The sequence below is a fragment of the Gracilinanus agilis genome, chromosome 4, assembly GCF_016433145.1.
Source record: "Gracilinanus agilis isolate LMUSP501 chromosome 4, AgileGrace, whole genome shotgun sequence".
NCBI lineage: Eukaryota > Metazoa > Chordata > Mammalia > Didelphimorphia > Didelphidae > Gracilinanus > Gracilinanus agilis.
Window position 1 is genome coordinate 387,558,550 of NC_058133.1, and position 14,373 is coordinate 387,572,922.

The 14,373-nt window shown below is 36.3% G+C and overlaps 1 protein-coding gene across 1 annotated transcript in view; it reads right to left on the reverse strand.

The window, feature by feature from the left end:
• Positions 1–14,373, reverse strand: part of EPB41L2 (erythrocyte membrane protein band 4.1 like 2) — a 268,113-nt gene that overhangs the window by 23,054 nt on the left and 230,686 nt on the right. Inside the window, exons 15-19 of the mRNA XM_044675431.1 lie at positions 13,166–13,219; positions 12,397–12,954; positions 10,207–10,329; positions 8,003–8,101; positions 6,182–6,262 (exon numbers count right to left, since the gene is read on the reverse strand). Of these exons, the coding sequence (XP_044531366.1) occupies positions 6,182–6,262; positions 8,003–8,101; positions 10,207–10,329; positions 12,397–12,954; positions 13,166–13,219 (915 nt within the window). The remainder of the gene's footprint in view (positions 1–6,181; positions 6,263–8,002; positions 8,102–10,206; positions 10,330–12,396; positions 12,955–13,165; positions 13,220–14,373) is intronic.

Genomic DNA, 14,373 nt, shown 5'->3' on the forward strand with positions numbered 1-14,373 from the left:
TCTTGTTTGGTGTCTTTTTTGATTGATTTGAAAATTTAATGTAGAATGAAAGATGTGGGTTTCCCCTATTTGGAGCCAGTTTTGTATTTGTTTATTATTGACATTTCCTTGGGTTGTGGAAAAATATCTAGGAAAGAGGTTTAAGATATTATTTGAGATACTATTTGATCTTCTCAACATCAGCAATGAAGGTAAAGTTATCATTCACATTTAATTTTCAACAACTTGGTCACTTAATTATGGCCTTTGTGTTATTTAGAATTTCTGGTGCTCTATTTAGAGCTATTTGAGACTCATTTGAGCTTTAATGACAAACTTCCTGTGAATACTTGGAAAACTACATTTCCATGGTCCAACAGGTTTCCTGTTTTGGATGACGTCTTCAAGGTAAAGCCTGGCTTTAAATATTGGGAAGTCAGTTTTGACTTCCTCTTTGCTACCTGAGAGCGCTCCCTGGGGACGAAGAAGAGTAGGGAAGGTATGGAACAAAATGGCTGAGGCTGCAATTTGAATTTTTTACAGGCGTGTGGTCGATTTTATTCTATCAACATGGGCCTAAATAAAACATTAGTTTTCCTCATAATATCAGCATTCATCATTTTTAAATATAACACTTTCAAGATAAAAAAAAATCACATTATAGAACATGAAATTAAATTTTCTTTAAAAGCCTATGGTACACTATATAATTAAGAGATGAAAATAAAATCAGTTTTTTAAAAAACAAAATTCAATGAGCCCTGGTGAGGTAGAGTTACAAAAATAGATTTTGGCTCAATTTTTTTAACAGTATTTTTTAAAAGTAATTTATCCAGCTGTGTGACCCTGGCCAAGTCACTTGACCCCTAATGCCTACCCTTACCACTCTTCTGCCTTGAAGCCAATATACAGTATTGACTCCAAGACAGAAGGTAAGGTTTAAAAAAAAAAGTAATTTAAAGTTGTCCAAAAATAAAGAGGATGCCCTGTTAGGTAGTAATATCTCTGCTATAGGGTTGTTCAAAAGGTTGGGTGACTGCTGTAGATGATGTTGCAGAATGAATTTGTCCTTTATCAAAGGGAGTTGGACCAAATGATTCTATCAGAAATCCTGAGAGTCTAAGAAATCTTAGGTCCTCCTCACTTGTCTATTTCCAATTTCAAAATGAGATCTAAGTCAACAAATAACAGTGGCAGTACCCCTAAAAACAGTAGTTAATGTCAGTATTTTATTACATTAAATTCCAAGGATTAAAGTTACACATATGTGCTATTTTGGCATCAACATTTTAGATTTCTGTATATTTGATCTTTGCATGTGTTTGCAATATATTCAACCTAGATTGGAGCTTTTATGTAAACACCAAAAAAAAGGCAAAAGGAACACAGCTGAAATCATGTCTAAGTTACAATTCCTGTGGGAAAAGAGCTATGTTGAAGATCTAAGGAGTTTAGTTGTATGGGAAGGGGGGAGGGGGGCAGGAGGGAGAGGGCTGAAAAGAAACCAACTTCTCTTTGGGGAAAAAGAAATCTCCAAGGGTAGCTCCTTCCCAACTTTATTGTGGAAGAAGATCCAGAACTGGCCTGTGGGGCTGGCAAAAACAAAGGATAGGAATCTGACCTGTTCTCATTTGAAGCCAAGAAGAGCAGGATTCTCACTCAAACTAACCTGAACTGACAGGTTATATAATCAGTTCCATATCCTTCCCAAGGACACACTGTTACAATGGAAAGAATGTCCTCTGGTTATAGTAGAGGATTGCCACTTTTGCTTTAAAAATGCATCTGTACCCAATGCTGCTTCCTGTTTTCTCATTCTCCAGCCAAACACATAGAATCTGGTTTTCTTTCTCTTCACTCTAAGGAGACTGGCTCAGTCCCTACCCTTCCCTCATTCTCCGTGGTCTTCTCTCACAGTAGCTGATAATGTGGTCCATCACCCTACTTCCAGTTACTCTCATTTCTTGGCTTCTCCAAACACAAACTCTTGGTAATTGTCCTCCCTGATTAACTCCTCCATCTCCTCTACTGGCTCTCTGTAACTCAAATCTCTACAAAAGGAGCCAATGACAGGCTCTTGGATCATATTAGAGGAGGAGCCTGACCTTTTTCCATCTCTGGATTCCATCCAACATTCTCTTTTATGCATCCTTCCTCAAGATTTAGGTAAACAGAAATTTGTATGATACGGAAGAAAGATCATTGATTTGGAGCAAGAAGCTCTCACTTCAAATCCAAGATCTACTGCTTACTACTACCATGTAATCTTGTCAAATCATTTCAACTCTATGAGCCTCAGTTTCCTCATTTATAAAATGAAGAAGTGGATAAGATGGTCTTTGAAGTCTTTTCCAGCTCTAACACCTATCACCAAATACATTATCCTTTTTACTTTTAGCTCTTTTTTTTAATTACTTTTAAATATCAATCAAAAAACATTTATGAAGCACTTACTATGTTCTAGAGCAGTGGTGGGCAAACTTTCTAAAGAGGGAGCCAAAGGAAAGGAAATGCTCATCTGTTAGTCTGTTTCTAAGGCAACTCTTTCGAAGTTTCATTGTATTGTATCCTACAAATTGTATTTGTCAGATTAGGAATAATGTCTCGCTGCCAGATAGAATATTTCAGGGGGCTGCATCTGGCTCACAGGCCATAGTTTGCCCATCACTGCTCTAGAGCACTGTGCTTCCTTCTTTGAAGGAAGGTACTGTTTTACTTGTTTATTTTTGTAACCCAATGTTGAGTTGCCTTAAATATAGCAGGTGATTTTTTTAAAAAAAACTTCACTGAAGTTAAAATTTTCTTCCAAAAGCTAGCGTTGGCCTTCTCTCTCCCCCTTTTCTCTTCACCCTCCTCCTTCCCTTGGTAATTTCATCTTCTTTTACAAATCCAACTATCACATCAGTGCAGATTACCCCAAACCTCTATGTTCAATTTCAACTTCTCTCTCAAACTCAAGACTTGCCTTTCCAAACACCGAGATCTCTCCACCTTGGAATCTCACAGGTACTTCTAGTTCAACATATCTGCCACTGATGAAGTTTATAGTCTTCTTAGTACTTCTCCTTCTGATTTCATTATATCTGTCAATGACACTACTACCACTCACCCAAGGTTCCAAGGCCATATTAACAGGGTTCTTTTTTTGACTCTTCCCTATGATATCTAATCAAGGTCAATTCTACCAACATCTGTCTTCACTTTGTCTCTTTCTCCTTCTTTCTTTTTTTTTTTTTTTTAAACTCTTACCTTCTATCTTAGAATCAATACTATGTATTGGTTCTAAGGCAGAAGAGCAGTAAGGACTAGGCAATGGGCTTTAAGTGACTTGCCCCAGGGTCACACAGCTAGGAAGTGTCTGAGGGCCCCTTCTCTTTCTATGCCCACTGGTTTGGACTATCATTATCACTTAGCATGGTTACTGTCTCCTATCTGGCTTTCCTAAATCCATAGCTCTGGCACAACACTCTTTAGCATCTCCCTATTGTCTTCTGAGTAAAATGTTAATCTCTTCTCTTGGCATTGAACATCCTTTGTAACTTGTTAAAACCCTATCTTTTCAGGTATATTTCATACTACTCCTCTGGACCATCACCCATACAAGTCCCCATCCTTTCCTGTCTCTGTCCCTTTGATTGTATTGCTCCCTAATTCTAGAATGTATATCCTCCTTTCTACTATATTCTTACTACTTTCAATAAGGTCCAAATCAAATGCAACTTTCTACAAGAAATCCTCTCAAAGTCTTCCACAATCTAGTTCTATCTCACCTTATCCATTTTATCCTGGTGCATTTTAAGCTGTAAGCCATCCTGATTCCACACAGTCTATGTAGGAGTCAAACTGGACTGCTCCCTTGGAATCTCCATCCTCTGCTATCTTTCCTAGTGCTGTTCTTCATGCCTACAATGTCTTCCCCTTTTTCCTCATTTGTTGAAGCCCTTCCCATTCTGTAAAGATTAACTCAAATGTCATTTACTCTACACTTCAAAGATTGCTCTTGATCTGAACAGATGATAATGGCTTTTCCTCGATGGATCTCATATAACACTTTCATTAGGGCTAAACATAAATGTCTTGCACTTCAGTACAGAAAAATTAGCTTCACAAGCATAGCATTTAGTGTGGCACGTTATCCTGAAAAAGATCTAGGGGTTTTAGTGGACTTTATAGTCATGAGCTCAATATGAATTAGCAGTGTGACATGATAGCCAAAAAAGTGAGGGTAATTCTGGGCTGTATATCAAAGGGGCATAGCTTCTAGAAATAGTGAGGTGATCATATCATTATACTCTGACTTTGTAAGACATCATCTGTAGCATTACATTCAGTTCTAGGTGCCATGGTTTAAGAAGGATCTGACCAACACTGATCAACTTTAATGGGGTACAGAGAAAATTAGCCAGTTATAAAAGGTCCTAAGTTTATACCACACAAGGATCAGAGCTTCTTCAGAGGAGATGTTATAACTATCTTCAAATATCTGAAAGGCTATCATGTGGGAAAATGAAGTAGGCTTGTTCTATTTGGTCTCAGGGGGTAAAACCAGGAGCAGCTGAAGAAAGTTACAAAGAAGACAATTAAATTCAAGGTAAGGAAAACTTGCCAGCAATTAGAACTATTAAAAAGCAGAAAGGGCCACTTAGAGGGCTGCTGGTTTCTCCCTTCTTAAAGGTCATAAAAGCAGAGAGGTTGGACAACCACTTCTTGGGGTATGTTAGATGGGGAATTCCTTTTGTATGTGAACTGGACTAGATGGCAATTAATAGCCCTTCCAAATCTTAAATTGAATTTATGTGCTATATTATGTATTACAGTTCTCTATGTTTGTGTCTTATTCCTTTACTAAAAATATAATCTTCCTTAGGGCAGGAATTATGTTTTATCTGAATTTTGTATTTATAGCTCCTTACTGAATATAGTACTCTGATAAGTTACAAATTAAGCACTTCTTTTTTGTTAATGCATCTGTGTATATCTTAGATATATTATACCAAAGACACATCCCTTCATCTTATCACAAACACATGCTTTCTTTCATAAACCATCAGTCTTCTTAAAATACCACAAACACTAAAATATCCTAAAGTCAGCTACTATTATTTTAGAACTATTTAACTGTGATTCACACCCAATCTCAAACTACAACAATAAGTGATGAATTTACTCTACTTTGCTGTAAAAGAGCTCAAGCATCTTTAAATGTAGCAAATTAAAAATAATACATATCTAATATTCTCATCACCCCAGTTCCTTTAAATATCTACAGTTATACCACTTGCTGAAAATAATTTATTTGGCCAGAAACTAACACCAGAATTGAAGTTCAAGATTTTCTCAGACTCAATTAAGTTAATGTTTCACTTTTCCTATCAAACTAACAAAGATAATGAAGTGTAAAAGAAGATATATGCTGATCGTAAATAAATAATTTTTCAGGAGCATAGGAACATACTTTTTAAAATATGCCTTTTAAATATAGTAGTTGTAACTAAGTAACACCAGCAGCTAATTTCATTTCACTCATTCATTTAATTTATTAGTAACCATCATTAATAGGTTACCATTAATTCTTATATTACTGGTGACTCTTACATGGTTTTGACACATCGATCACAGTCCAACAAACAATGGCCTCATTTACACAACTGTTACCCAATAATACTTTCTCATTAAAATAATGAAGCAAAACCAAATAGGGAGATTTCAATCAATGGTACACTCATTTTGATATGGATGACTACCAATCACCGAAAAGGTAACAGATTATTTTGGCTTCAAAAGTGCAGGTTTTGGGTAGGGGAAAAAACCATTCTATTTGCTATGCTTATTCAATGCTAAACACTACTATATTTTTATACAGAACTGAAATTCTAAGTAGTCTAATGAGTGTAATGTGAGAATGAACACTGAAATGTGCCCTTGGGCCAAGGAGAAAAACCCAGGACCTATGAACTTTAAAAAGAATGTTTTGTTAACTGTAGTTTACCTTATGCTTTTTAACCATTATCTTGAGGAGGTGTCTAACAAGCTTTACTGGACTAAGAAAGGGTGGGTGGGTCCAAGAATCCTTGGCCTAACAGAATTTAGCCTTGTGCACCTAAAGTATGATTCTATAGTCTGGTTATTTGAAAAATGGAACACATGCAAATCTATAGGAATACACAAGAAAAATCCTACCTTTACAACCTATGAGACTCACCTGGTCGTGATCAATATCAGCATCTCCTGTGATAACAATTCGTTTTTCAATTCTTGTTTCAGATACTCCACCTTTTACTGTCTAAAAGTCATAAAGGAAAATAAAGAAGAGTAATCACTAAAATATATTTTTATATAATCAAAGCTATGAAAACAGGATCTAGTATAGTATTGTTAGTCCACTCAGCCCTATTAGGAGAATAAAACAAATGGTGGTTTGTGTTTAAAGTTATTAGAAAACATTATTGCATCCAAAAATGGACTGAGTTTCCAAGTTTCCAAGGCCTTAAGATGTATTCATTCAGAATTGGATGAATTATAGCATAAACAGATAAACTAGGTTGTTGTTTTTGTTGTTGCCTTCTTTGCAAACTTTAGCTTGGTTAGAAATTTGGTTTAAAAAAAGCATTGGGGTTTGGTAGGTGTTCAACAAATTAATGGCTCACATAGGTTTTTTAAACATTTTATTTATTTATTTAAAACATTTATTAAACACACTTTATAGTGGCTGTGGATTAACTTATGGATGGATAGGAATAAAAGGGGCAGGACAGGGAAAAGACTCTCAGGTACTCCTATGTCTTGGTGAGTTCACAGGGTATGTTAGGCACGACTAGGCTCCAGAGATTTTGCTGATCTACTTACTGCAAAACAGTGTGTGATAATTTATAATGGGCAAGAAAACTTAATGTCACAAAGCCCTTTTAAAGGCAAACAAGCATTCAAGTGTCTGTAAATCTCTGAGTTACCAGATTCCTGAAACCACAAGAGGCAGTGTTTTTAAAAGTATTCTGGAGCAAAACCATCACCAAATGGGATAACAAGAAATCTGAAAGCGGGGGTTCTTTTTTTAAAAATAGGAGTACTGGCAAATGTGCCTAGGGACAAGGAAGAATGGATGAGAATATTTTAAAATCTTAAAAACACTAGCATCACTGATATTGGAAAAAAATGAATAGTAGAGTTGAAAAATAAACTCCAGGAAGAAATCTTTATTGTTTATGGTTCTATCAGATGATCACATTGGTAGTAAAATCAGAATGATTTGACCAAAAATGCATTACTTAAAACATTTGTTTACAGCAGTGGTTCCCAAACTTTTTTGGCCTACCACCCCCTTTCCAGAAAAATTATTACTTAGCCCCCTGGAAATTAATTTTTTTTAATTTTAATGGCAATTAATAGGAAAGATAAATGCATCTGTGGCCATCACCACCTCCCCTGGATTGCTGCAGCACCCACCAGGGGGCGGTGGCACCCGCTTTGGGAATCATTGGTTTACAGCAATATTTGCAATCACTGTCTTCCTTAAGATGCCTAATGAAACTAAGCTGTACTTACAAAGTCTATGTTGCCATATTTTTAATCTATATTGTAAACTTAAATATACCTTTTAATATCCTCATCCTCTCCTACGTCTTCTTCAAAACTATGTGACATAGGGGGCAGCTGGGTAGCTCAGTGGATTGAGAGTCAGGCCTAGAGGCAGGAGGTCCTAGGTTCAAACCTGTCTCCCAGCTGTGTGACCCTGGGCAAGTCACTTGACCCCCATTGCCCACCCTTACCACTCTTCCACCTGTGAGACAATACACCGAAGTACAAGGGTTTAAAAAAAAAAAACAACTATGTGACATAAATGAATTTGCCTTCAAAACTTGAATTCTTAGGTAATAAATTTAAGGCATTTTTATTCTTCTTAGCAGTAAGTATCACTTTGAGACTATATATTATTAGGAGGGTAGGAAGGGGGTGTGGACAAAATCCAAAAGAGGTAAATTGTTATGAAAGGAACATCTTTTTAGATTCATTTGAATTGCTTTACCTTGGTAATATGAGTGGTTGTAGTTGTAGACACGGATTCAGAAGTGATGGTTTGTGCAGTCAATAATGTGCCAGCATCACCACCAGCACCTCCATCAATCTTTAGATAGTTTGGGAAAAAATAAAAAGTAATACTTAACCTTGAGAATGCTTGTGAAGAAAAGAACCCTCCCCATTGTATAAGTAGCCTTGAGTATATTTTTGTTGCAAATGTAATAGAGTCTATAGAAATAAATGTGGTCATTTGTATTGGGTAAAGCCATTGATGGTTGGACTACAGAATAAAGATATAGTAAAAAGCCAGGTTTACCAAATAAAACTATGGAAGGGATGAAGAAAGGGGGCACAGGAAGATGATCAGTAGGAGAATCTAGAAGAATTAAAATAGTGAAAGGGTTTTGAAGATTTGGAGGACTAGTCATTCCCAGTCTCAGGTTTCCCCATTTGTAAAACTGATATCCGATGTGCCTTCCAGTTCTAGATAAGTAGTCCTAGGGTCCAAGGATACAAAGGCAGGTTTGTGGCTGAAAGGTTCAGGAATACCAGAGGCCCACAAAACCATCCCACTTGAGAGCTAGTAGAAAGAAACTGCAGAAATCAAACAGAAAGGCTTATTAACTGACCAGAAAAGAATAAAGAGAATTCTTCCACCGGATGGAAGTTAAAAAAAAACAGACTTCTTAAACAAAGAATGGGCAAGGGGTTGATCTCAAATGATAGGTAGTCTAGAACAACAACCAAAAAAATAAAAAACAAGTGTAATAAGACCTGACTCTTAGCTATGTTCTTTGATGGAATTCTGTGCCTGTATCATTATCTCTATACCTATATAATTAATATTGTGATAATTTTCACTTAACTAGGGTACTCAAAATTTCCATCAACGGTGGTTCTTGGACTTTAATCTCAGGATTCCTTTTACATGCTTAAAAATTATTGAGGACCACAAACAGCTTTTGCTTATGAGAGTAACTTGTGATATTTATTATGTTCAAAACTTAAAAATGGAAAAAGGAAAAGTATTTTAATAAACGAAGAACATCTTAGTAAATTTTATGAAAGCAGTTTTGACTTCATGGACTCCAGAGGGGTCTTAGGGAACCTCCAGGGGGTCCACAGACCTCACTCTGAAAAACTCTGCCTTAAAGTACTAAGGAGAAATAGGAGATAGAAAAGCAAGAAGGCTGCCCATCTTGGGCAGAGGCATTAGTAATGACAAGGAAAGAAAACCAATCTGAGTCTAGTGATTGATATCACACTTATTAGTAACCTACATTTTATTAGATTAAATTAATTTTGCTTCAATTCTTAGATACTCATAAAAACATTAAAATCAATTCCAAGAAAAAAGTGAAGGGGGCAGCTTAAATTAAAATCCTTTATAAGTGAAATGGATTGAGTATAGAAACACAATGTGCCAAAACAAATTTTTCATGATGGCTCTTAGGAAAACCAACTCTCCAGTCACCTCCCTTTCACCCTCTGCCCAAAAAGAAATATCTTCTAAAAATTTAGCTGCTTTATGTTTCTGTAGTGTGTGTTGTTAATATCAAGCATATATTTATAATATCATTTTGAAAACTACATATCCAAGACATGCATATACAATAAATAAACAAAACTATAACTGATGATACACAATAATTAACTCCCTCTGAGAAATTTAAGACTTGTAATAGGATAAAATCATTATTTTATAAGCTTAAAACAGTGATATTCTGAAATCCTGACTGCTTTCTGCAGATTTGTATCTCTGGAGGGAGGCTTATTTACATTTATTTCTAATATTTCCATGAATACTGCCTTAAAGAAAAAATGAAAGTTTAAAAACATGTGCTTGGCAAATATATGGATGTATGTTACAATATATGATTTCCCACAAAAAAAGTTTTATATACTCTAGCACCAGATTAAAATAAAACAGGGAATGCTTAATAAATGAAAATAAAGTAAAATATAGATAACATTAATATATGGTTTTCTAAGTCAGTATTTGCCCATCAGGATTGCATTCCTATTTGAGTTTAACACCAATGACATTTCATAGCTGTCTCATCAAAGGGAAGGTATCAAAAGATACCTCAACCCCAAGGAAATGTAAATCACTAGAAAAAGCAGAGGAAAAATAAGAAAAAATAAGGTATTAAAAAATAAAAATACTATCCCCCCCCTCCTGTGTCACCCCAAATCTTACTGCTTTTATACCTGTGGAGATTCATAAGTGATGGTTTTGGTCTCTGTTTGGACAATTGGGACTTCCTTGGTGGAGATTTCTGTTCTTTGTGAAGCATCAGAAATAGTTACCATCTCTGTTTTTACCACTGGTGGCTGAAGTGGAAAAGGAAGGAAAAATAAATTCTAAAGGTAATTAAGTAAAATTGTTTAATGGAGCTGCCAAAATAGTCATAAGAAACATAGCCACACATGCATTCACACACAAGAAAAAAGAATCAGCAGGGAAGGCTTATTTAAGCAAATCATCTTTCCCAATACAGCAAGAATTAAAATAGGAATGAAGGAGAGGGGAAAAAAAGTGGTACGAAATCTCTTGTCTAATCTTCTATACTGAGAATACACTTCCTCAATCAGGTAGGTGTCAAACTTATTACACTTAGATTCGCACCTAAGGCTTAAGCAAGTAATAGCAGAATGCAAGAACCTATGCAGAATGAAATCCACAACAGTTGACTATAGATCTTAAAGTTGACCATTTTTTAGAAATCAATATGGCAGCCATCAAAGACCTCACTGCTTGAATCCCAGTTTGTATAAAGGTGAATTCATGTGCAAATGGTGTGGAGGATCAGGTTGATTTGTATTTGCTCTTTCCTCATATTCTTCTTATCATTCTCACATACAAAGGGTGCAGTGAGGAAAATGTTGCTTTCTTGAGAATTAACCAGAGTGATTTGTTTAAAAAAAAAAAAAAAAAAAAAAAAAAAAAGCTGTGTTTTCTCAGCATCACAACAATTAAGTTTTAAATGGGATTTGAAGAAAGCTAAATCATACATTTGGGGTTAGGTATAGCTAAAAACCTTTCCCAACGTGCTTTAAGATGGCCCCAGGAGCTGGTATAATTTTAGTCTATTAAGCATGTGTCAGACTCAGTTCTGGATCTGCAGTGCCCATGAATCCTTGAAAATAAATTAAAATAGAAGCACTATTAATTTTTGGAAATCACATTCCCAAAGGCTTATCTGTATTTATTTAAATGTTCACAACTACATATTAAAAGCAAAGAATAATAATAATAATGCCACAAAATAAAGTCACAGACTTTCAAAATGCACGTTCGTGAAGAGCATAGCCGAAAAAGTAAAAGGCACACAAACCCTCATCAAAATGTCAATATACAGTCAATTGAGGATTATATGCCCTAACAAAGGAAAGGTGTGCTTATAAACATCAAAAATATATATAAATATATTATTAAAGCTGCTTTTCTGGATAGAGATAATCTTGAACAGTCAATATTCCTTTCTAAACCCAAAGTAATTTGGATCTCCCTAAAGCAGGATTACTAGAAATCCTGGAAGTTGAGGGCAATAGGGGGAAAAGGAGGAACCATGCTACAAATAATCCAGAATTGACTGTATAACAGAATTAAGGATGAGGGAGGGGTCTGATTTCATAGGTTCTCTGGTTGCTCTGCGGGCTGGAAGGAGGTTCTTGGACAAACCACACAATCCACATAATCTTCAAAACACAAACGCCACACTGACATCCCAAAAGCAAGGCTTTTAAACTGTCAGGAGACACTACCAGAATATGGCATTAATAGGAACTGCTGCCCTCCTTAACATTGTTTTCAACTGGATAATTTCTCCCTGGCTCCACTCCACTGATAATGCTGTAGTTATCTGGGAGATGAAAGAGACAGATCTTACTTACATTAAGCTGAAGACTGAGAAAAGGTTTAGTGTAAAGGCCAAACCCAACAACAAGAGCAAGAAAACACGACCACTCACCCTTTTTGACCACATTTCTCAACATTCAAACAAAGATTAATTTTCTTGTAGAACCAATAAAAAAGGGACATTTGTGTCAGAAAACAGAGAATAAAAGATGAGACATTTGGAAATATTTAGAACATGCAAAGAAAAATTTAAATGTGAAATAAGAGAAAAAAAATAAAGAGCATGATACGGTGGTTTTAGCAAAGTTTGCCCTACCAGGTGATCCAGTTGCAGAAAAGAAGCTAGAAACCATGAATTAAGCTGGAAGAAATTTTCACTGCTCATCAGTGGTTTCTCCCTCCCACTAAAGAGAGAAGGATCTGAATCTTGCTGAAATCCCTGAACAAGAACTGGGAGGACAAGAGAAAGAAGATAGGCAGGTGTTTTCAACCTGATAAAAAGCTCTATAATTTAGCTCCCATTTGGTACTCCCATTTACCTCTGAACAACAAATTATTTCTGGCAAAACATCAATGTCAACATGAGACACTTCTCCGTTTACTCTGTGCTGTTCTTCCTCAGTTTCTTCTCTCATGTCTTGCTCATCTCCTTCTTTTAAACTCTTCTCTCCAGAGACCTTTTGGGAAACTACATTTTCCTGGACCACTGTTTCTACTGTAATTTGCTTTACTGAGCTGGCTTCTGGGACTGCTTCCACACACTGTACTACCTTTGATGCCTGTTCTTCCTTCTCCTCCTCCATCTCTTCTTCATTTTCCTCCTGCTCTTCCCGGATGGTACCCTCAGTCACCCGGTGATGGGGTCGGTACTCTCCTACATCTTCTTCCTCACTGTCACTGCTGCTGCTGCTGCTGTTCTCTGAAGATAGGGATGGGGAGTCTTTATGTGCCAGGGGTTCCACCTTATGAGTCTCCCCAGGATCACTCCTGGGTGGTATTTTCTCTCTACCATTCACGCCTTCTGTGATTACTCTCTCTTCTTTCCCAACCTCTGCCTGCTTCTTCGCCTCCACTACATTCAGAGTCTCATGTGAACTCTGTACAAAAAAAAATGGATGAGGAAAAACAAAAAATACATGAATAAACCAAAAAAAAAAATGATGAAAACAAAAATCAACTGACGGCAGGTTCATGTCATGGAGAAAAACAAGGATGATGGTGATGGGCTGACTGAAAGGGAAGAGGGGGAAAATGTGAGGGTGATCAGACATGGCAGGCAATGGAATTAACATGGAAAAATGGGAGAACCTTAACAGTATCGTTGGCTCCAGAACAAGGCCCTTCTGCTGTGGGAGCACGTTTCTGTGGAACAAAAAGCAACCAAGGACACAAAATCAATAACATTTTACCTCAACAACCACCAAAACAAATATGACACAAAAGAGGCAGAATAGTAAGAAAAGAATTCTTTGCTCTCATCACACGAAGCAGTCAATAATGCAAGCACTAGAAGCCTAAAAACTTAACTCATTAACCAGCCCCTCACCCTCAAAAAGAAAAAAGCATAGTCTCAATCTTATAAGGAAGTCCTATCACCTCTACCATCTGTGAAGCAGCAACACTGAAATCCAACCAAAACTGGCTAATCTTTGAGCAGTAGCAGCCTCAAGATTTGTCTAAACTGTTTTAGAAAAAATCTTGTGTTTCTCTGCATTAGAAAAACCCTGGCCTCACAAATCCTGACTCAAATTAATGCAATGTCATGGTAATACTTTTTTATTTTGAAGAAATGACCTATATATAATTAGATTTTAACTAACTCTACTAATGTGTTAAAAAAAAAAAAAAAAGGTAAAATTCCACATCTGGGGGTTTAATTCAAACAGACTTCAGTGGAGATTAACAAAAATGGAATCCTGGAAAGTTTAGGATGAAAAATAATGTTCTAAAACAGGTTAACTACTTAAATTAAACTGAAACCATTTTTAGTGTTTCAGATTCACTTCCCAGCTGCCTTAAAGACAGGTAGTTTAAGACTAGATACGATCTACCTTAGGTAGGTAAGTAATCAAGACACCTACTAGGTAACTTCATTGGAATCACCACAATACAATGCATGTGGCATATTGCTATGGCAAACTTTTATTTTGGAATTTTTCCCCCTAAATAATTTTCATTTTTTAAGAATCTGATTGTAATTAACTTGCTAACTCTCAACGGGGTTAGGAGTATAGTTTTGTTTCTCAAGGCAAGGAAATTAATATTAGAAGGAATAAATGTTGCCATGATCCAGGTGAAGAGATATTACCATTGGAGGATGCTTTGCTTTCCTAAGATGGCTCCCAAACACTTAACTGCCAAGGGGAATAGGTGATCCTAGACCCAAATATTACCTTCTCTATTCACTCCCCTCCCCATTTATCAATTATTAATCTAATTTCTCCCAAATAGAATGTTTTACCCTCCCCAGCCCCAATCTACTGAATCTTCAAAAATCTTATTCCTTCACATGTGGC